Raw genomic sequence first — 22,422 nt, forward strand, 5'->3', positions numbered from 1 at the left:
CAAAAAAAAAAATCTGGCAGACAAAGTTAATAAGAGCATATTTCAAACAAAAGAAAAACACACCGGCATAAGAAAGTCCATACAAAATGAAAAGAAAGTAATATCAAGACAGCTCGGCAAGATTTTTATTCAATGAGTTGTTCTTTTCTGTTCTTTCTCAGTCAGGTTTGCGCTCATTTTTGACTGCTATTGATATGTGGGATACAAGAGTTTGGTATATAGATACTTTCTGGGGTTATACTGGCTATAGGCTACATGAAATATGATAAAAAAAAAAAACTAAGAAAAAAAAAACATACAAACAAGTAAAACAAGGGTGATTTTCAGGCATGGTGACATTCACTGGCTGGAAATCTACCACTGCTTCTACTAACAACTCATGTAGTTGACATGAAAAAGTCAACTACTACTACTAACAATTCACCGCAGCACCAAGCCGTCTGAGGCCAACGCAGCTATGCACGCTCCCCTTTCAACCCAATCTATTCAAAGCCTCCCTTTTCACACCCTCCCAGGAAGTTCCCACTTTCTTAAATCTTTCTTTATGACATCCTACCACCCCAACCGCGGACAACCTGCTTCACCCTCTTTATTTATTATTTTTTTCTTAATTTTTTTCCTTGTTGTTTTATTATACGAGTTTTGTATATTTATGGACTATAAATATTGATATTAAAAATATTCATTGTATCTAATTGGGTGGCAGAAAAACCGACAGATTATTTGCAGGTTTTGTGTGATGGATATATTGATTTTGCATAAAAGTTACATTGAAGTTAAAAGGAAGAAGCTTATCTACGATTAGGTCCATGTCACCCTCCAATACGCTTGTTCTGATACAGACCTGGCACTGAAACAAGCATGAAGCACTCATGTCTAGTTTATTATATAAAATTTAGATTGGATATGATTTAATTTTTTATGTTCTCGGTACCCAGCTGACTGACCGTATTTCAAACAGTATGCTGTACGAAAAGTGCGGTTCAATCCCGCTTTCTTGGGCTTAAACGAGAGAAAGGTTGAGATGGCTAGGGCACGTTCTGCGGATGAAGGGATGATAGATTGCTGAAGAATGTCCTTTTCAGCCAACCGTCTCGAGCTAAACGTGAAGCAGGTCGTCCGCGGTTAGGGTGGGAGGATATCATAAAAAAAGATTCGAAGGAAATGGGAACTTCCTGGGAGGGTGTAAAGAGGGAGGCTTTGAATGGATTGGGATGGAATGGGAGCGTGCATAGCTGTGTTGGCCTAAGACAGCTTGGTGCTGCGGTGAGTTGTTAGTAGTAATACTAGTAGTAGTAACTGATTTATTGTCCAAAATGCTTAAAATATTCTACATTTAAATGTTTTAATTTTATTTTATACATAATTTTATTTTTATTTACATTATATTTGAATTAAATACTTGTTAGTGCCTTTGTATTTCTTTTGTTTTATAGTGTTATTTAATTCAGTTCTTTTGCGATATTTGTTTTGCTTTGTGTCTTTTTTTTCTGTGTGTGATTCACTCCGCTCGCTTTACTCTAAATATGGTTTAAAAATAAATTCTTTTATTAATGTCTCATCGGAGAAATACCACCAGCCTATACGGGCTTCAAAACACCTACCACTTTTGTAAGTAATTATAAATCTAAATAATCCCTTCATCATTAGCCTCTAGCGCAACAATGCCGTATTTCAGCCAAGCATGACTAAGTAATTCGAACTAAGAATAACTGACACAGATTTAGTCTGTTTAATCTCCATGTATTGGCATTTATTTTATTTAGTGTATGCTTCGGTATTATGTGAATGATTTAAAGTGAAAAAAAGAAACTTGTGAAGAGTTGCGCTTTTCTCTACTCCTTTATCCTTTTCGTTTTTATTTTACGTCTATTACTGACATATAGAATGTTTTGCAAGCGAAAATACATTTAATCATTTGTTCTTATTATACAATCGATCATGGTTGCGGCGTCCGACGAATCCTAGTCAAGAACGAACTCTAGTCCATAGTAGCCAAAAATTTAAAAACATTATAAAAAAAATGGCAAATGAGGAAGAATCACCATTTGAGGCTGATTCAGGAATAGTAACTGTTATTGGGCTCTAATCCAAAAGTAAAGAACAGCTCAGCTATCCTATAGTCAGATATAGACTATCTTTCAACAAGTGAAAATGGCATCATTTCTATACATTCCTGGAAAAGGTTTATGCAACCTATGCCTCTCACTCAGACTCTATGTCTTGGCTTTTCTCCAGTTAGCCATGGATTGATGGCAACTTGCCCTTAATTTTATGGTTTTCATTTTTCGAGAAATTTGCGATACTTTTGCGATACTTGAATTTGCGATACTTGTTTTGCGATACTTGAATTTGCGATACTTGAATTTTGTTTTCATTTTTCGAGAAATTTGCGATACTTTTGCGATACTTGAATTTGCGATACTTGAATTTGCGATACTTGAATTTGCGATACTTGAATTTGCGATACTTGAAATTTGATACTTGAAATTGCGATATTGAAATTGCGATACTGAAATTGCGATACTTGAATTTGCGATACTGAAATTGCGACACTTGAATTTGCGATACTTGTTTTCCGATACTTGAATTTGCGATACTTGAATTGAAATTGCGATACTGAAATTGCGACACTTGAATTTGCGATACTTGAAATTGCGATACTGAAATTGCGATACATGAATTTGCGATACTCGTTTTGCGATACTTGAATTTGCGATACTTGAATTGAAATTGCGATACTTGAAATTGCGATACTTGAAACTTGATACTTGAAATTGCGATACTGAAATTGCGATACTGAAATTGCGATATTGAAATTGCGATATTGAAATTGCGATACTTGAAATTGCGATACTGAAATTGCGATACTGAAATTGCGATACTTGAATTTGCGATACTTGAAGAAATTTGCGATACTTTTCATTGTTTAAACAGGAGAAATAGATGAAGATATAGAATTCCGTCCATTGGCTCTATCAAGTCCATTTTCGTCCTCTTTTTTCCCCTTCGATTTATTCTGGACATAGGCTACATACTAGGTCTTGTAATTAATTTTGTCCGTACTAGATTTTGACTGAGATAAACCATTGAAATTTACTTCTACCCTGTAGATAGTATGTCATGTAATAAAAAGCAAAGCAGAACAAATCCGAGTATTCCATCTGCCCCACCGTGTCGAGATTAGGGCACGTCCACAGGGGCGAATCCAGGACCTTTTTTAGGGGGGAGAGCGCAAAATTGGTTGATCCTAACTTGCGTTAGGAGCAAGTTTAATTAACGCAAACTTGCATTAATTAAGTAAATTACAGTACTTTAGACGACGTTAGGGAGGCGCCCCCCCCCCCGGACCCGCCACTGAACGTCCATCCTTAACAGTGTGCGTGTAGTTCGACTCCATTCAATTCAATCCCCGTTTAACACAATTTCCATGCCACTAAACTCAATCCCACAACCTAACCTTACCAGTTACAAGGGTTCAATTGAGTTGAGGTTTAGATGAATGAAGATTGAATTTGCACGCGGGTTGATGGTATTGAGATGGGATCCTCAAGATAGAATGAAGAATGATCCTTAGAGTTGTCCGATATGTGGAGAGTTGGAGGAACATTTTAACATTTTTTGGGGAAGTGTGTAAGGGATTTGAAAAAAGAAGTTTTTGGAGTGGATGACGGGGAAAAGTTGTTGGTGTAAAATTTTTAGGAAACGGGTGTTCTATACGCATTCGGAATCTGGCGTTTTTTCTGTAGGCATCACCCGAGAGGGCGTTCTACTATTCATTTGTCTTTTATTTTTGTTTTTTAATCATTTTTTATGTTGCTTTTTCGTTTTTTAACAGTTTTGCTCAACTGCTTAATTTATTCATTTAATTGTTTTTGTATGTTGTTTTCTTTCTTTTTTCCTTTTTGTTATTTGTGACCATGACCCTGCAGGGCTTTTTGCGTCAAGTATACATACATGTGTATACACGGTTTTGGCATAAGGCAGCACAACAGCTTTCGAAAGTTTCTTTTTTGTGACAACCAAAGGTTTCAGGGTAATTTGGGAAATACAAATGCCATTTATCATTGGCGTTCAGCGTAGAAAAATATACACATACCTTGGATTAAAGTTAGTTCCCTGATCATGTGGAGAGTAAATGGGCCTCGAGGGATTAGGTGAGATCTGATTATTGCCACCAGGACTACCACTTATTGGACTGCTGAAACCAGGGGATGTTTGAGGAGCCTCATTTCTCTGCTAAAAAAAGAAAATCTGGTTGTATTTCCATAACATGCAAATTTAAAATCTTTGCCAAATTTCATTCAGACATAAAGATCAAAATATAAGCTAAAAATATAATAACTAATCGTCTTAAAGCTCACATTAGCTGTTAAGCAGAAGGAAAATTTTTTACCCTGATGTTAATTATTTTCAAGTTCACTTTGTTTGTTAAAGCGGAATACAATGTACCTTGTAATAGTGAGCAACAGAATAAAATCTAATTAAAAGTTATTATTATTATTAATTACTTAAAACACATAACGAAACAGGCACATTAAACCCCAGGAGACGAGACTCTTCCCTCTTTTTAATTTTTCTCTTTAGCAGCACACACAACATATAACACCAAGCGGCGAAGGTGAAATAACTTATTCATATATAACTATGTTTATAATGATGTTTATCAGGCCTTGTCAAACATAAATATTTATTTTGCAATCAACTCCGAGTCAAAGAGAGAAGAACAAATCAAGGAATGAATTTTATCAGAAAATTTACTGGTTCCGGTAATATGATACGAGTATTACCGAGTTAAAATCTTTTTGATACTGGTGCATTATATGGGCCTTTCTAAAAAAGTCAGGTTTGGTTAATGCTAATGAAATAAAATAAAATAGAATGAATATATAATAGTTTATAAACAAATTTGGGCTATATATTCGCATATTGGGGGGTTGGGGGTAAAGCATAGCATATATTAAATATGTAGCCAAACCTAACCTAAGTACCTTCCTCCCCTAAACCCCAAAAAACAACAGTTTAAATATCGTAAACGCAATGAAAACTACTCTTTGCATTCCATTTCAAGAGACCGCTATTGAGAAATAACCAGTCTGGCGGGACTTTTGTGATTGGTTTCCTTGTAAAGGCCCATATAATGCATCAGTACCATCTTTTTTTACGCTAAGGTGCTATGCTTTGTTGAATATTACATTGTATAAACCCCCCACTAACTTACAAGAAAGCCACAGATACTAAACTTCTGGACCATATGCGTTTCCAAAGCTGTCGCGTACAAATTTTAACTGATAAGGAAAATCCCATTATTATTGTTGCTTTTTTATTGTCTTAATTGAAAAAACTTTTTCCACAAAATAAGTTTTTCAAAGAAAAGTAAAGAACTCCATTAAACAAAAAATGAGCAAAAATAAAATCAAATAATCTACGAAGCGTGAAACTACCGCAAATAATATCGATAAATAAATGAAACCCAAAATGAACAGAAATCACAATAAATAACCCATTCAAACTCAAAACGAGCAGAAATTAACATAAGTTGGGGTCAAAACCTTATGCCTTCCCAAGGCCAGAACATAATTTGCACTTTCAACTATTAAAAAGGGCACTAGCCCTTTGAATTTTCAATTGAATGAGCCCTTTTCGAAGTTTTTACAACAAAGATTTCAACAAAACCTTATATGCCCCCAGGGCATAACTTACAACCTTAGCCCTGAGGGCTCTGGGGGGTTTGTCATCCTCAATGACCTAATTTCCAGAACTTTCAACTACGTTGAAAAAATGGCTTTGGTTGGATGTGGTCAAAACTTTGGTTGGATGTGTTTGGGGGAATGATGGGCGTGGGGGGGGGCTAGTTGCCCTCCAATAACTTTCAACTATTAAAAAGGGCCCTAGCCACTCCGATTTCAAACTGAATGTGCCCTTTCTGAAGTAAATACGAAAGATCCTTTTATACGATGTTTTCGTGCCTGGAACACAAACAAAAAATAAATATTACATTGTGTTCACGACGTTCTTTACTTAGGCAGCGCAATTACTGATATTTCAGTTATTTAAAACAAATTGTGACTATTGCACGTTTTAAACTGAATTGGGTCTAAAGATACTACCCCATAAATTAATAATATACACAGGAATCCAGCTTTTCCACAATAACTAACTTTACTTAATTAATATTTTATTTATTATGGTTTTAATATACTGAGTAAATTTGTACCTTCAAACAAGGCCAAATATAGGGGGAGGTGTAAAGGGTTTACCCCCCCCCCCAAAAAAAAAACAACAATAAAGAAATGGCTAACTCCTAGGAAAGTAACAAAAAAGCATACCCCCGAACAAAAATACCCCTTCTGAACAAAAATCGTGGATACGGCATTAACTTCAAATTGTTTCCTTACTTTAATGGACTATCTTACTATTGCATTTTTTATAATAAACTAACACAGAATAAAAGTGACAATTTGACATAAATTGATAATGTACATATAAAGCATATTTTACATAATAATTAACTTTACTTAACTTTAGATTTTAGCAATATAACGATTATACAATTTTCATAGTAAACTGACATGGAATAAAAGTGATTATAACATAAATCAAGAATATAAACAAAAAACCGGTTTCCTCACAATAATTAACTTGACTTAAAATTACCGTTAGACAGTTGACATGTTAAAGCATTTTGTTTTATATTGAATTAAATATGTAAAAAAAAAGTAACAGTTTTTTAATGGAAGTAATAAACAAAAAAATCGATAATTTTTTAAATAGAAATATAAGGAAAACGGTCGAAACAAAAACCAAAGGAATTTGTCTTGCAAAAAGAGGACTGGCGCCAAAGCGATAATTTATTTGAATTTAATCACAGCCTGAAAAACAGTAAAAAACTTGAGACAGTGAAAAAGAACAGTCTGTCAACTGAAAAATATTGAGAAATGAAAGTGGCAAATGCGGGTGGGCATACGACAAAACCTCACACTAATGCTACTATGCCACAAGAAATCACTAATAGCTTGATAATACCTTTTTAAGTGTCGAATAACAAAACTAAGCGTTAAAACCAGAAGGAAAAATATGTAATGCATAGACACTGGACGCACAAAGGATTTTTTTTCTTTTTTTTTTTGGGGGGGGGGGGGGTTCAGCAGAAAACAATTTATTTGATAATTAGAATAAAAAGTGCCCGGATATTAAAAATTAAATCTTTGAAAAAGTGCCAAGCGCATTGAAAATTCAATCAGTTCGTATACATGGGAATCAACAGTTTGTTAGTGTTTTACAGACGAAAGGCCATTCTTTAACTAATCATTTTCGCTTATTTATTTTCATGAAACAACGTGGCAACACTGATGAAAATATGATGCCGCTCTAAAAATTTTCATAATTTTGAAATGACTGAAAGAAAAACCTTAGAACATCGTTTTCGGGTAGAACAGACAGTGAAAAAGAACAGTCTGTCAACTGAAAAATATTGAGAAATGAAAGTGGCAAATGCGGGTGGGCATACGACAAAACCTCACACTAATGCTACTATGCCACAAGAAATCACTAATAGCTTGATAATACCTTTTTAAGTGTCGAATAACAAAACTAAGCGTTAAAACCAGAAGGAAAAATATGTAATGCATAGACACTGGACGCACAAAGGATTTTTTTTCTTTTTTTTTTTGGGGGGGGGGGGTTCAGCAGAAAACAATTTATTTGATAATTAGAATAAAAAGTGCCCGGATATTAAAAATTAAATCTTTGAAAAAGTGCCAAGCGCATTGAAAATTCAATCAGTTCGTATACATGGGAATCAACAGTTTGTTAGTGTTTTACAGACGAAAGGCCATTCTTTAACTAATCATTTTCGCTTATTTATTTTCATGAAACAACGTGGCAACACTGATGAAAATATGATGCCGCTCTAAAAATTTTCATAATTTTGAAATGACTGAAAGAAAAACCTTAGAACATCGTTGTTTTCGGGTAGAACAGACCTAAAAGTTCCAAGAGTCCTAAGATGAAGGGGCGTTTTACGGATATTTTGATGCTCTTCGCACTTTAAGAAATTACGGGACCAGAAAAATGGTGATATGGGTTGCTCAAATAGTAATGAACTATTGGGCGATACCTTGGGAGCGTACATTTTGTTCTTGATTTTGCACAATATATAAAAATTTTATGTTGTCATGTTTTGTCCAAAGAGCAAAAATAAGAAATTCGTTTGAAAACCAACGAAAATACGGAAAATCTGTAAGATTTTGGCTCTGCTCCTCCTTCCCTCAAATGTACATGGCTGCTTCTCCCCGTAGGAATTATCGTGGAACACACGAAGAAATACATGAAAAATTATAGAAATATTTAAACATAAGGAGAATATAGAAATACCAGGGTAGTTGCCCCGGGCAATTTAGCTTGGAGGGCGGCTTGGGAATTGCTCATTTTTATCCAATTTTTCACTTTGATTCGGCTTTTTTGCTTATATTCGAGTCGAGAAGGGGCGCTGTAATTAAATTTTCCCCGGGCGCGAGCAACTCCAGAAAAGGCTGTGGCTACGCAGGCCATTAGTCAACATACGACTATGTTTAAGGAAGTATAAAATAACAATATTCTCGGTTAGCTTCAAAGATTATATGGGTTTGTAAGGTTGTTTTAATTTTTTTGCAGGAAGTTCCTTTTAATGTTTGAACCATGTTCAATAAAGCATAATATTTATGCTTATTCAATAATTTATTGCAATTTAAGTATATTGCAATTTTTTAATTTAAGTAGCTTCTATCACAAACCCCGATGTCCAACAATTCAATAAATGTACAAACCAAAATTCTGATGGGTCCATTTTCACTTTCAGGAAACATGAAAAAGTGAACTCTCAGTCAATGTCCGGATATATCCCACACATTAAACAACTCCAATGCCAGGGTTGGTAATTGCTCTGAGTCAAGTTCAAACGCGACAAAGCTCCGCGGGTTTCTTGGCACATATTCTGATGCTGTTTATAAAATCTCCCTTTCTTTGTTTAACAAAAAAAAAGAAACAAAACAATTGATATTAAAACTGTAATCTCGGCATGAATTCTAGTGGATATTGCACCTGCACTCAAGAGGAATGCCAATTGACTATCATGCAAAACTAGCTAGATTTTAACACCATTTTTCAAATGGCCAACTTTTCTATAGACAAGATGTTTTTGCTTTTTTCCAAGGATATTAAAAAAAAAAGCAATCAATAAAAACGGTTTCTTTACACAAAAATATATATGCATGCACATGCTTTTTTTTAAATCTAGCTTTCTTTGAGTAAGAAAAACCTGACCCTTATAACGAATATACTAAACAGTACGAAAGGGCAAGAAGAGAGACAGTCCTAAACGCTCAAACAAAAAAGGGACAAAAATATAAAAAATTACTCATGATTAGACGTCAGGGAGGAGGTGTCAAAAGCAGAAGCTCAAGACAGAGTAAAATAGAAGAAAAAAGTTGGCAAGTGTGCCCTATCAAGTGGCTTAACGCCACAGTTTATAGCACTACAAGCATCATTAGTGAAAAGTAATAGAAGAGAAATTAAGTTCCCTGCATTCCCGGCCATATAGCCTTGCGGGAGGGGGGGGGTATGATGATTAGTTGGTTTTAATGTTTAAATATAATGCTGAACTGTTCAATAAATCTATCTATCAAAGTATAATGGATTTTAAACGTCTTTCTTGGCAGAAATCCAAGACAACGTTCACTCGAAGGGACTGAATATCATGTCAAACTAGCTAAATTTTGACAACACAATTCAAAAGACGAATTTTTCTATAGACAAGCTTTCCTTGCTTAATTCAGAGGAAACATACAAGAAGGAACTTCCTAATTCAATAGAAGTTTGGGGGGTTTCTGACCCCATTTTTTTAAGTCTTCTTTTTTGAGAAAGAAAAACCAAGCACCTTGACCGGATTTACTAAATAGTATGATAGGGGAAGACAAAAAGCAGCCCATAAAAAAGTAGCCAAATGCAGCCATGTCCATAAGTAGGACAAAAATATAAGGAATTACGAAAAATCAATTTGGTTTTTATGCAAAGAATATATAATCAATTATAATAATTCGTCTGTATCCTATAAAATACAAGTAATGGTGGACAAAAAATGCATAGAAGACAAAAAAAATAAAAAAATAAAATAAAAAACACTATAAGATTTTGTAAAAAAAGAAAAAGAAAAAAGCAGGATTCTTCAAAAGCCTTTTTAACTTACTGGAACTCAATTGTATCGACACCTTCCGTTTTCAAAACCGAAAGCTTTTAAAATAGAGTACTGCATGAATGTGTATTTTTAGGGCAGACCTCTTCGACCCATCAATCATTATACTCTATCCTGTGATATCCTTGGACTCTGTCTTGGACATAGTAGCAGGTTTCTATCATCATATTACTTTTCCACAAATTGAGTCATGCTTTTTTATTTAAAATAACCATTCTGAGTCTTAGTCGATCCTTATGGTTTGGTTAAACCCCTGACTGCAGCTGACTGCTGAGTCGCCGTGCACGATTTTTTGAAGATTTTTTTTTATTATCAGTCTCGTTCAGTCTCATATATTTTCCCAGGCTACGACTGAGTACTATTTTTTTTATTTGTTTTGTTCTGTTTATGCTCTATTTTCCTCCTACTTTGTTCTTTAAAAAATTTCACCATCTTCATCACAGGGTGGTTCAAATTTTTCCGATGGGATATACTGATAACAACTTAAGATTAAAACATACCTTTTATGCTCATTTCAGGCACAACCATAGGAGAGAAGGGGATTCAGCCCTGAACCCCTATCGAAAAAATCTCGAAATTTTCACAATTTTCCCAAAAATATATTTATTCATAATAATCCACATAGTTTGTTCCATCTCTTCAAACTTAACTGCTTCCCTCGCCCTGATAAATGTTTACTCACGAGCCTAATCACACTCTCATACAATTTAGTGTTTACAAATTTTACTGGAGGGGGGGGGGAGTCTTGGACAGTCCCCATATAGAATTCCTACCCTTCGTGCAAAGCTATGATACAAGTCTTATCTAGTTTCTTTTGCAGTACAGGAAGAGTTTCTTGGGCAACAAGGAAACGATCTCAAATGCCTATTTCTGCATTTGTTCACAGAAAGTTGGAGTTGCGGAAGTATTAATTGCATAGAGCATGTAAAATTGTTGAATAGATATTAGTCTGCTTGCAGGAGACATGCTTGGCGATTCACTTCTACGGAAATAGAAAAAAGAAGATATTCTGCAGCAACAGAATATGTCAAGGTCGTAAAAATAAGCGCACATTACTGACACGTTCTTAAGAGGAAAAATTTGAGGGGAGTAGAAGGGGTAACTGATACCTAAAAAGGAACAATTTCATGACTACAATTTCCGGAGTTTTGTGCAGTGCAGAATTTTTCATAAAATTCCTCATAGATGGGTATACAATCCTTACAGTTAGGGTTGCATATTTGTATTTCTTTTATAGTTTTCTAACAGCCATCGTCCACTTTAGAGAATAAAGTTGACACAGACAGATAAAAAAAAAAAAAAAAAAAAAAAGTAGATATGAGTGAAAACCAAATTAAATTTCGGTTTTTCCGCCAAACTCGTGTGCTGTGCCATATATATATATATATATATATATATATATATATATATATATATATATATATGGCACAGCACACGAGTTTGGCGGAAAAACCTAAATTTAATTTGGTTTTCACTCATATCTACTTTTTTTTCTTTTTTTTTCTTTTTTATCTGTCTGTCAACTTTATTCTCTAAAGTGGATATATATATATATATATATATATATATATATATATATATATATATATATATATATATATATAGTCATTTTTTAGGACTGATAAATAATTGTTTAAAAGCTGGAATATTTCCCGATTGTCTAAAGTGCGCGAATGTTATCCCGATATTTAAAGGAGGGGATAAGAATTGTTTTAGTGATTATAGACCGATTTATTTACTGCCATTTATTTCTAGAGTGTTTGAAAAGCTGATTAATAGTAGGATGGTAAGTTTTTTCGAGAAAAGACAATTTTTTAGTTCAGGTCAGTTTGGGTTTAGGAGTCATCATTCTACAGAGCATGGAGTTTTGTTTTTAACAAATTTTATTAATGATGCTTTAGACAAGGGTCTGAAGATAGCTTCGATATTTTTGGATATTACTAAAGCATTTGACTCTGTTGATCATGATATACTAGTTCAAAAACTATATAGTAGTGGCATGCGTGGTGATTTTTTAAATGTCATAGTTAGTTTTCTTAGTGGAAGGACTCAGTGTGTCGTGATGGATGGAGTTACATCTAAAATTGAATATATTTCGATTGGAGTACCCCAGGGTTCCGTTTTGGGCCCTTTGTTGATTTTGGTTTATATTAATTACCTTTGTAGAGCTTCAAGTAATGTGTCTTGTTCTTTAGACCTTGATACTTACGGTACTAAAGGAATTATACCATGTTTTGCTGATGATGCCCATTTCACTGTAGCTGCTAGAACTGAAAATGAGTTGATGACTATATTGAAACAAGATATTTCTTCGATTGAAAAGTGGATGCGAGTAAATAAATTGAAACTGAATCATAATAAGTCGAATTTTTTTATTTATGGTACAATTTCTGGACATTATCCATGGATTAATAATATAGAAGTAGGGCAACATACTATTGTAAGATCTACTAGTACTAGATACCTTGGTGTTATAATTGATGAAAGCCTTAGTTTTAAAGACCATATTGCATCTGTTAACAGCAAATTGTCTAGTAATATTGGTATTATGCGTAAACTTAGGTATCTTTTCCCGTGTGAAATTCTGAGAATGTTGTATTTTTCTATGGTTCACCCATATCTCATTTACTGTTGTATGGTTTGGTCGAAAACATTCGTAACTCACCTCCATCCGCTCTGCGTAATACAGAATATGGCAATTAGAGTTCTTTATGGTAATCAAATTGACCTATCTGTATCGGTGAGGCATCTTTACCGCGAGTATAAAATTCTACCGTTAGCAGGAATATGTGTATTCTATAATGCTCTGTTTATGTTTAAATATTTAGCATCGGAGTTACCATCATGTTTTTCAGGAATGTTTGGTCTTGCGTCTACTACTCACGATCATTTGACACGATCTTCTCAGTTGGTGCGAAGACCAGCTATGGTCACGTCTAGGTCTAGGTTTTCAATTCGCCATGTTGTTCCGTTAGTTTGGGAGGATTTGAGGAATGTTGGGGGTTTGCAGGATTTTCGTAAGTCGCTAAAGAACCATTGTTTTGATGTGTATATTTTGAATGGATTATTCCACGCCACTTAAGTTTTGTTTTTGAGGTGGGTTTAGTTGCAGCTTAATTTTTTTATAATTATTTTATTTTTTTTGGGTTTTTTTTGGTGGTTCGTTGTTTTTGGGGTCCGGTAATTTGTGCTATAATTATGTTTTTTTTTTTTTTTTTTTTTTTTTTTTTTTTTTCTTGGTTTTTTGATTTATTAGGTGGGTTTTCTCCCGCACAAGCATTGCTTCAGGGAATCGATGATGTATATATATATTTTTTTTTTTAAATAAACCCATTGTTACTATATATATATATATATATATATATATATATATATATATATATATATATATATATATATATGATTTCGTGTCTATAAATTTCGAATATTCTGTAAACGGTCAACGTTAACTTGGTGCAAGATTTGTGCGCAGAAAGGGGGAGGGGAGTGGGAATCCTAGGCTATGCCCCCTCCCTCACCCCCAAAAAAATCGAAATTCCTGGGGTGTGTCTATAAATTTCTTGTATTTTCCATTAGCACAATTTTGGTGAGGTTCCTTATAAATTTTTTGGATATTAGGAAAGAACAATTATTCAAAATGTGTACTTCCCTGACAAAACAACTTGCCTATTTTACTCTACCCCCTCTTAGAAAAATTACTCTGGATACCTAGGACTGTCATACTAGTATACCGTTTTTTTCTAAAACTGTCTTCTGATAACTTGAGTTGTAAGTGCAATCCGAAGGTTCGAATTATTAAGTTGATTCCGCTGAATGTACACAGTGAAGATCAAAGTGCGGTCGAACAAACATTGCCCTGCTAATCCTCCCTTTGAGAACAGCATAGCAATTTTTTTTTTTTATTCAAAATGTCAGATACAACCCCTATGTATGGCAGTGACGACCTAATAAAGTAAAAACCCATTCAAGATATGTCCGATTTTTTTTAGAACAACATATTAAGAATAGAAATATTCAGGCTCATCGAAAAATCCAGCTATTCACGTATGTTTACTGTCATTTTGAAAGGGACAACTAAAAATCATCGCTTTATATGATTTATATCTAACTAAATTGCATAGCATTTATCTGTGCAGCTTAAATAGATAAAGGGTAGTTACAAGGATCAAAGCTGCAAAAATGATAGTCATCTGTTATAAATTCCATATTATCAGGAACTATTAAACAATAACCAACGGGTCTTTAACAAACACCAATCAATGAGTAAAGGCTGAAAGGAGTGTTAAGATCGAGTGAGTTCGGAGGGAATTGAAATTTTTATTAAGATCAGCAAATGAAGTGGGAAAATACAATGTGCTCTGTGTAGCATGGGGCTTCTCACTTTAAAGATCCGTTTATACCAGGGGGTGCCTCTTCCAGACGTGGCGGGAAGAGACACGGCAAAGTGCAGAGTCACGTTATGATGGAAGTATCATAGCAAGTGGTACTCCGAGATGCACACCAGGCAAGGCTGTATCCTGAGGATGGGGGGGGGGAGGTTACGGGTTTTGACCCCCCCCCCCCGAAATTTTTATCGCCTTGTCAAAACGTAACAAAAATGTATATAGCCTAAACAATTTTTTTTATACATTTTTAAAAGTTCTTTTGTAACCCCCCCCCCCGCCCTGAAAAAAAATACTGGATACGCCCTTGCACCAGGGGATGGAGATGATGGGAAATTCCCTTGGTAAAACACCCCAAATACTTCGATTTTAGTTTGCTTTCTATCCCTAACAAGTGAAGACAACAAACTTGATGTTGCATGAGGCTCAATATGAGCACCTGTGGTAAAAAAAAAGACGCCAAATCAATTTTCGGTTTCCTTCAAGGTTCGCTCCAATATACTCACAGCAGAGGCGGATCCAGAGGGAGGGGCGAGGGGACCCCCCCCCTCCTAGCGTAGTCTAAAGTAGTGTAATTTACTTAATTAACTCAAGTTTGCGTTATTAAACTTGCTCTTAACGCAAGTTTATCGGATCAACCTATTTTGCACCACCCCCCCCCCTATTTTTTTTGGGACCAATCTATTTTGCACCCCCCCCCCAAAAAAAAAAAATCTTGGATTCGCCGCAGACTCAGAGGGGTGGTATATTAATGACTCCCAAAACATGGTTGAAAAGAACTCGATCACAAATATGGCATTACAATACAATACCTCTGTGACCTTTCCACCCGAATTGTCCCAAATGAGTCAAACAATTGGTCTTTCAAACTAAAAATGCTAATCCCCCCTCTCCAAAAAAAATCCTGAGTCGGTCTTTACCAAGTGAACTTGTACTTTAGCCTTTCATTATTTGATTTAGGTTTTACGTTTAAAAAAAACTCAAGAATTGCAATAATGGGACTAAACAATATCTTTAATTAAATGATAGTTACCTGTATGGAAACGTTGGGTGGATTGGAGGCATTGAGTAAGTCCTCGATGCTTGCTAGAGAATTAGGAGACAATTGAGCTGGTTGTTGCTGTTGGGAAGCTTGTTGAACTTGCAGACGAAGTTGCTGTTGTTGCAATCGAAGCTGGTGTGCCTGTGCAATTCGATTATGCTGCTGCTGTTGGCGGGCTGCCAGTAACTTCTGACTTCTTTGCTGGAGAAGCAATTGCTACAATTTCAAAATTGTTTATTTTAATTGATCTTGGAACCTCGTGTCCAACGACACATACTTAACGAGGGGGGGGGGGGAAGATAATTCAAATGAAGGTTTTAGGTGAAATCACAATTTCGTCTCAACCTTTGACCTTAAGAATTTTTATTCTTTTACTTGGTGATTACGATTTTTCACTTTTAAGGAACATGGCTACGGTTGTTGTAATTCAAAAGGCCGTAGCATCTGTGTGGCCCAGCTGAGACTTATGCACATTCTAAACTGGGCAAACTGGATAGGTTGGTCTAATTCATTTTGCAGTATATGATCTGATTCTCTAGAACATGCTTAGGAGGTTTCTAGTTTCTTTCCCACTTTTTCTTATGATTCGTAATTTCCCTCTTTCTCGCTTGCAGATATGAATTTCTTATTTATTTTTTTTTACTTTTTGTTCTCCAGTGTAGTTTATGTGTTTAGACTAACCTCCAGGTCACAAAAATCTCGTTAGAGCAGACATGTTCATAGATAGGCAAATCTAGTGTAATAAGATTTCAAATCATGGGGGAAATCTTAATATTTCCGGGAGAATGAACGTAAACGTCCCTCTCCCCCTTCTTATGAGTAGGAAGAATTATTGGCTTGAGAATTGACTTATAAATGAATAGTCATCTTTCTCGATAAAATTAATTTTTTAATGCTAATGTTCAGATTACACAGAAGCGGATACAGATTTAATTTTAGGGGGGTTCACCAAAAAATTTGGCTCCTCCATCAGGAATTTTAGCCCCATCACTCCTGTTATTAGTGCATCTTTCAACCTTCTGAATATGGAGGGAGGTGTGTCCTTAAGACCAACCCCTTAGATCACAGACATCTCGTCAAGGCAGGCATCAAGGCCGTATCCAGGGGGTTAGGGGGTTCGAACCTCCCCTCTGAAATGTTTGTCTGACAAAAACACATTTTTGATGCATTTTACATTTTTTTTGTATTCCCCCCCCCCGAAGGAAAATCCTGGATAAGGCCTTGGAAGGCACAATCATAGAAAGGCAAATCCTGTTTAATAAGATTTCGAATTATGGGGGGGGGGGGAATCTCAAGATTTCAGGGACACCGAACCTAAGCTTCCCCCTTAACTTGCACAAGAAATATTATTTTGACCGGAAATGAATTCCTAATATTTAGTTATTTGTCCATAAAGATTTCTACTAGAATTTTCTTTTCTGCCTTGGACTGACAGTTTTATACGTTAACTGAAATATGAATAATCCTTAATCACTTTAAAACCCCAAAATACATGAAATTAGCTTCAGGTTAAAATTTTATTAAAAAGAATCGCAAACCCCGCAGAACTGAAAAACACTATCTACGATTTATAATTATCATGATAATATAAATCCACAAAGCAACGACTTGAATAAATGAAACTTTTGTCACTAAGGCATGCTCTAATGGCAGCAGTCTATCCTACATAAATCCTATCGGTCATAAAAGGGTAAAGAAGAAAAAAAGTAAAAAATTACTGGACAAAGCTTCTCCTTTACCTAATACATTAGATTTGGAAGAATGATACACAATAAGTCATATTCTTCGAAACTCTCCAGGGAATGGGTTTTTCTTAAACAAGTACTAATACAAGTAAACCGTCTAGGTCAGGAATTCCCCAAGGACCTCTTGATAGCCGAAAAAAAAAAGTTGAATAAAGGGATTTACAAAGTATAGTTAAGCTTCTTTTTATCTATATGGTGGATTGAATAATTCGAGTGGTGTCAATTAGGGGGAGGGGCAAATGGTCCCTTGAATTTGTCTTCCCTCCCCCTAGATTATGACAAATACATTTAAAAGAGGATCTTTTCATTGAAACATGCCTTTTTTTTGGCAATTTGACTGAAAAAACTACAAAATTTGCCCCTCCCCACCTAGATTTCAAAAAATACACCCCCCAAATCTTCGTGAATTGACATCACTGATTGAGATAAACATTTACCTCTTAGAAGGTCATATAAGCTACCGGCGAAGAATAGGATCTTCGACTTACCCCCTTTTATGCAAAAAGATGTTTACGCTTCTACCCACAATCTCCCTATAATTATTTTTCTTTTACGTCTATTTTTTTTTCTCCCCTTCCCCGAGATAAATTCCAGTGTGTCTGTGACTGTTAGGCTTCTCCCAACATATAAGCCTCGCGGATGCCGCTTGTTGTTCTCATATTATGGACCTGAAACCTCTTCAGAAAGAGTGGCGGATTGTCCTTGACGATAAGGACGCCGCGACTACACTTGCTAATGCAGTTAAGGATGCTAAATTGAAGTTGCCTTCATGCTTTGGTATTATACGTCATATCCCAGATGATATCGAGGACATTGATCTATGTGGTTTGATTCAGAACTGTGTTAAAGCAGAAAGGATACGAAAAACTCAATCGTTCAAGCTGCTTTTCGACAGTAAGATGCACTTACTCAAGGCAATGGAAAACCCTGTGACCTTTGGCTATGAGAAACACCGAATTCAGGAGTATAAATTCCTGCCCATGCGTTGCTATAACTGTCAACAGTTTGGACATGCAGCTCAAACGTGCAAAAATGATACCAAGTGCTCTCGCTGTGCTGCTTGTCATAAAAATTCGAAAGAGGACCCTTGCAATAATGATGTGAAAGGCGCACTATGCAGTTCTGCGGACCATCCTTGCTTTAGTATCAAATGCCCAGTAGCAATGAAAATCATGGCTAGTAAATGAGTGCTCCCCAACTCCAGGTTTGCTCGTGGAACATTAACGGAAATGTTATTGAAAAGCTACCGTTTCTCGAAAGTGCGCTACGTTGCAACGATGTGCTCTGTTTGCAGGAGCACTTCCTGTCGACATCCTCGGTTTCTCTTCTGAAGTTCAGTGACAATATTCAAGTATTTTCGGTGCCTGCTGTGGCTTCGGGTCGAGGAAGGCCATCAGGTGGCGTTGCCATACTCGTTAATTCTCACCTGGCTGTCCAGCTGTTTAGTCAAAATGAATGTTTTGTGGCTGTAAAAATCGGTGAAGCTTACGTATTCTCTGTTTATCTCCCAACCGATTACCCTGACATTGCTTCAGAGGAGAGATTCAGTGTTGCATGCTCCCAACTGGTGCGTTCCGTTCAGGACTGTCATGATAAGCATGGGCAGGTGATTGTTGTGGGAGATTTCAACTGTGACTTAAACGATAGTAATAGCGCAAGGTCTCAAATCCTGTTGCCCGTTCTTGCCGACATGCACCCCGTACCAAATGACTGCTGTTTCACATATGTGCACAATTCAGGCTCAACAAGCTCTTTGGATTTCTTCGTCTGCTCGAACAGTGTGAAATCACTTAGTGGTAGCCGTGTCGATACTGGCATATCGGTATCCGATCATTTCCCTCTAACCTGCTCATTTGAAATTGCTATGCATGAAATTAGCTACCCAAGGACAAGGACGTGGTATTTTAAATCCGACTGGACTAAAGTCAACCCTAGTGCATATTCTAGTGTTCTTGATAGCGTGTTGGCGAAAATCAAGATACCGGTCCAGTTACTACAGCAGAACGCTAAAATATCAGTCAGTGAAAAGCAGATTCTTCTAAACATATACTGCTCTGAGCTTACCCATGCGATGCGGTGTGCCGAAACAGCTGCTGTACCCAAACGCAAAGTGCGCGTGGGGTCTGAAGTTCCTAAGTGGTCTCTTAATCCAGAGCTGGCTCACGCGTGCGAGTCTTCCAAATTTTGGTACCGATTGTGGACTAGTTGTGGTAGACCCCGTTCTGGCGTTGTGAATGATGTAAGACTCTACACCAAGCATCAGTTCTCTAAAATTCTTACTAAACATAAAAGAGCTGTGATTGATGGATATAGTGAAAGATTGTCAGGAAATCCCAATGAAATATGGAAGTTCATTTCAAAGAAGAAAGGTGATTGCGAGTCAAGTGATCAAAAGATACCATCAGAGCAAGAATGGGTTAATTATTATACTAGTGAATTTTCACCCCCAGATACCGTTTTGGAAGAAGATTTCTCTACGCAGCTTGTTGCGACTCTGGGTGATTGTGATTCGGGTCCCAGTTTCACGGTTAGTCTGGAAAAAATTAATCAGTGCATTCTAAAACTGAAAAAGAAATTGTCATGTGGAATCGATCAGTTATGCGGTATGCACCTCGTGCACGGAAGTATAAATCTGTTGCACCATTTGGGTCTACTCTTCCAAACTATATTCAACTGTGGGTTAGTCCCCGATGTGTTCTGTGCTGGTGTTGTAACCCCGGTGGTTAAGAAAGGAAAGGATAAAAGTAATTGCAGTTCATATCGGCCAATCACGGTTTCCTCGGTAATGTGTAAATTGCTAGAGCTGATAGTTGTTGATGAGATAACAGAAGTCTGTTCGACACCAGAAAATCAGTTCGGTTTTAAAAATGGTTACAGTCGTGAACATGTACATAGAGTTATTGCTAATGTCTTAGTTGATGTTGAAGAGAAAGACGATATTCTTCTTATGGCCGGTCACGACGTTTCGCGTGCGTTTGACTCGGGAATTCATCCTCAGCTTTTAATCAGCGCTAAGGATCGTGGTCTTGATCGCTCAATTTTACGTGTTTACAGGAATATGTACAGCAAACTGTATGTTGTTATTAAAGTGCCGACACGAGATGGTTTTGCAATTTCGAAGTGCGTAATACGTGTATGGACAGGTATTAGGCAGGGGGGTGTATCTTCACCCCCACTATAGAATAACAGGGTCCTGGAGGCACAGAATATAGTTCGCACGACATTTATCTAACGAGGCCTTGATCTGTCGCTTCTGTACTATGCTGACGATCTATTGACTCTCAGCAGGACTGTCTCGGGTCTAGAGGAAAATTTTGATATTTTATGTATTGAGTATAGGAAAATCGGATTGAAGTTTAATGCTGAGAAGAGTGAGGTTGTCGCATTTGGTAAATCGCGTAACCGGCCCTCCCCGAATAATGTTTGTCTAGATGGTCATCCGATACCTCTATTGCCAAGTATCAGTTACCTTGGACGTCCGATTGGGAGTGATCTGAGGCATACCCGATCGCTTGTGCTAGAAGTTGTTGGTTCGAAGCTTCGTAAGACATATGGTTTGCTTGTTCCCTGTAAAGCTCGATACAAAAGAAGTATTTTATCAAAAATTTACAATGCATTTGCTATGCCCCTTTTGCTTGCTTTATCACCCTTTTGGAGTATATTAACTATCTCGGATAAGAAGACGCTACGAACGTTGTTTTTTTCGGTATGCCAAGGTCCTCCTTGGCATACCTCTTTGGGCCAGAAACCGGTGCCTGGTTTCTGTATATGGGGTCACAGATCCTTTTAAAGCAATCGCGGAACGGAGACTGCGATTTGAGAAGTCGCTGGATCCGACGAATACCTTGTTTAGTGCCTTTATGTAATTTGTTACTGTATATATTTTTACTCCGATTTTAAATCATGTGTGTATTTCGGGAAATAAATTTTTTGTTTTTTTTTTTGTTTTCTAATTGCCCCTTTTTTTTTTTTTTTTTTTTTTTTTCTTGTCTGTTCTGCTCTGTTTTTGTTTTTTTTTTATTTGTCATAATTTTTTTGTTTTTTTTTTCCATTTTCTTTCTTTATACTCCATCAGTGTTGTATTTTACATTTATGATGGGAAATAAATTTATACATACATACATACATACATAATCCAGTATATTGAGATGTGAAAGGCTCAAGACATATTCTAAGTGCTTCTCTATAGCCTATCTGTCTTATTCGATGTGTTAACATTAGTTAATCGTGGATGTTTTCCAAGTGAGGAGAGAGGATAATCCTACAAAACGAACGTTCAAGGGAAGAGGTTAGGTTGGTTTTTCCTTCACGAGCAAAGATTCTACGTACTAAGGAAACACGTTATGTGATTGTAGACCTACCTAGTTTTACTTGCAAATCTATTTTCCAATATTTGAGTGGAAAGTAAATTGTTGAAAAATGGGCTTTGTGGTTGAGAGGAACGGTCCCCCTCCCATGTAGGGCGAATTTTATTCATCTGTAGTTTTGAATCAAAATATAAATTAGGTCAGCAATGAATCAAAAGTTAATAGAACCCCACAGAGAAGTACACACCAAAATAATCCTGAGAAAAAGGGGGAGACAGATCCACCGATATTGGCTGATGTTGATAGAATTTATGAAAATTATAAGAGATGGCGGAATAACTAATAAATTGTGACATTCTTGAGAGGTAAGATATGGAAACCCCCCTCCGCCTGGGTATATCCCTATGAAGGAGGAATATCAACAGGAAAGTATGTACAAACCTTTGTTGTTGCTTTTTTCTTTAGAGGTACAATATACAATAAGAGAAATTTGTTCACCAAAACATTAAACTAAAATATAAAAAGAACTCATATTATGAATTATAACCATCTAAATTACAAGGCTGTCTGCCGACGAACTAATATATAGATCTAATCAATCACGGGAAGAAAAAGGCTTGTAGATAACATTGAATTCAACAACCAACGGAACAGAATCAATAAATAGGCATATTTAATAATTTACCACCTTCAGGCAGTAACGGTGATAAGAATT

At 36.2% G+C, this 22,422-nt stretch overlaps 1 protein-coding gene across 4 annotated transcripts in view; it reads right to left on the reverse strand.

The window, feature by feature from the left end:
- The window catches only part of LOC148948890 (uncharacterized), a 431,863-nt gene that overhangs the window by 40,252 nt on the left and 369,189 nt on the right, over positions 1 to 22,422 (reverse strand). For all 4 annotated transcript variants that reach the window (XM_089094800.1, XM_089094801.1, XM_089094799.1 and 1 more), the window contains 2 exons: positions 15,647 to 15,871; positions 4,100 to 4,239 (listed from right to left, as the gene is read on the reverse strand). In XM_089094800.1, the coding sequence (XP_088950926.1) occupies positions 4,100 to 4,239; positions 15,647 to 15,871 (365 nt within the window). The remainder of the gene's footprint in view (positions 1 to 4,099; positions 4,240 to 15,646; positions 15,872 to 22,422) is intronic.

The sequence above is a fragment of the Artemia sp. Qi Xiang Cuo genome, chromosome 9 (genome assembly GCF_049724085.1).
Source record: "Artemia sp. Qi Xiang Cuo chromosome 9, ASM4972408v1, whole genome shotgun sequence".
Taxonomy (NCBI): Eukaryota; Metazoa; Arthropoda; class Branchiopoda; order Anostraca; family Artemiidae; genus Artemia; species Artemia sp. Qi Xiang Cuo.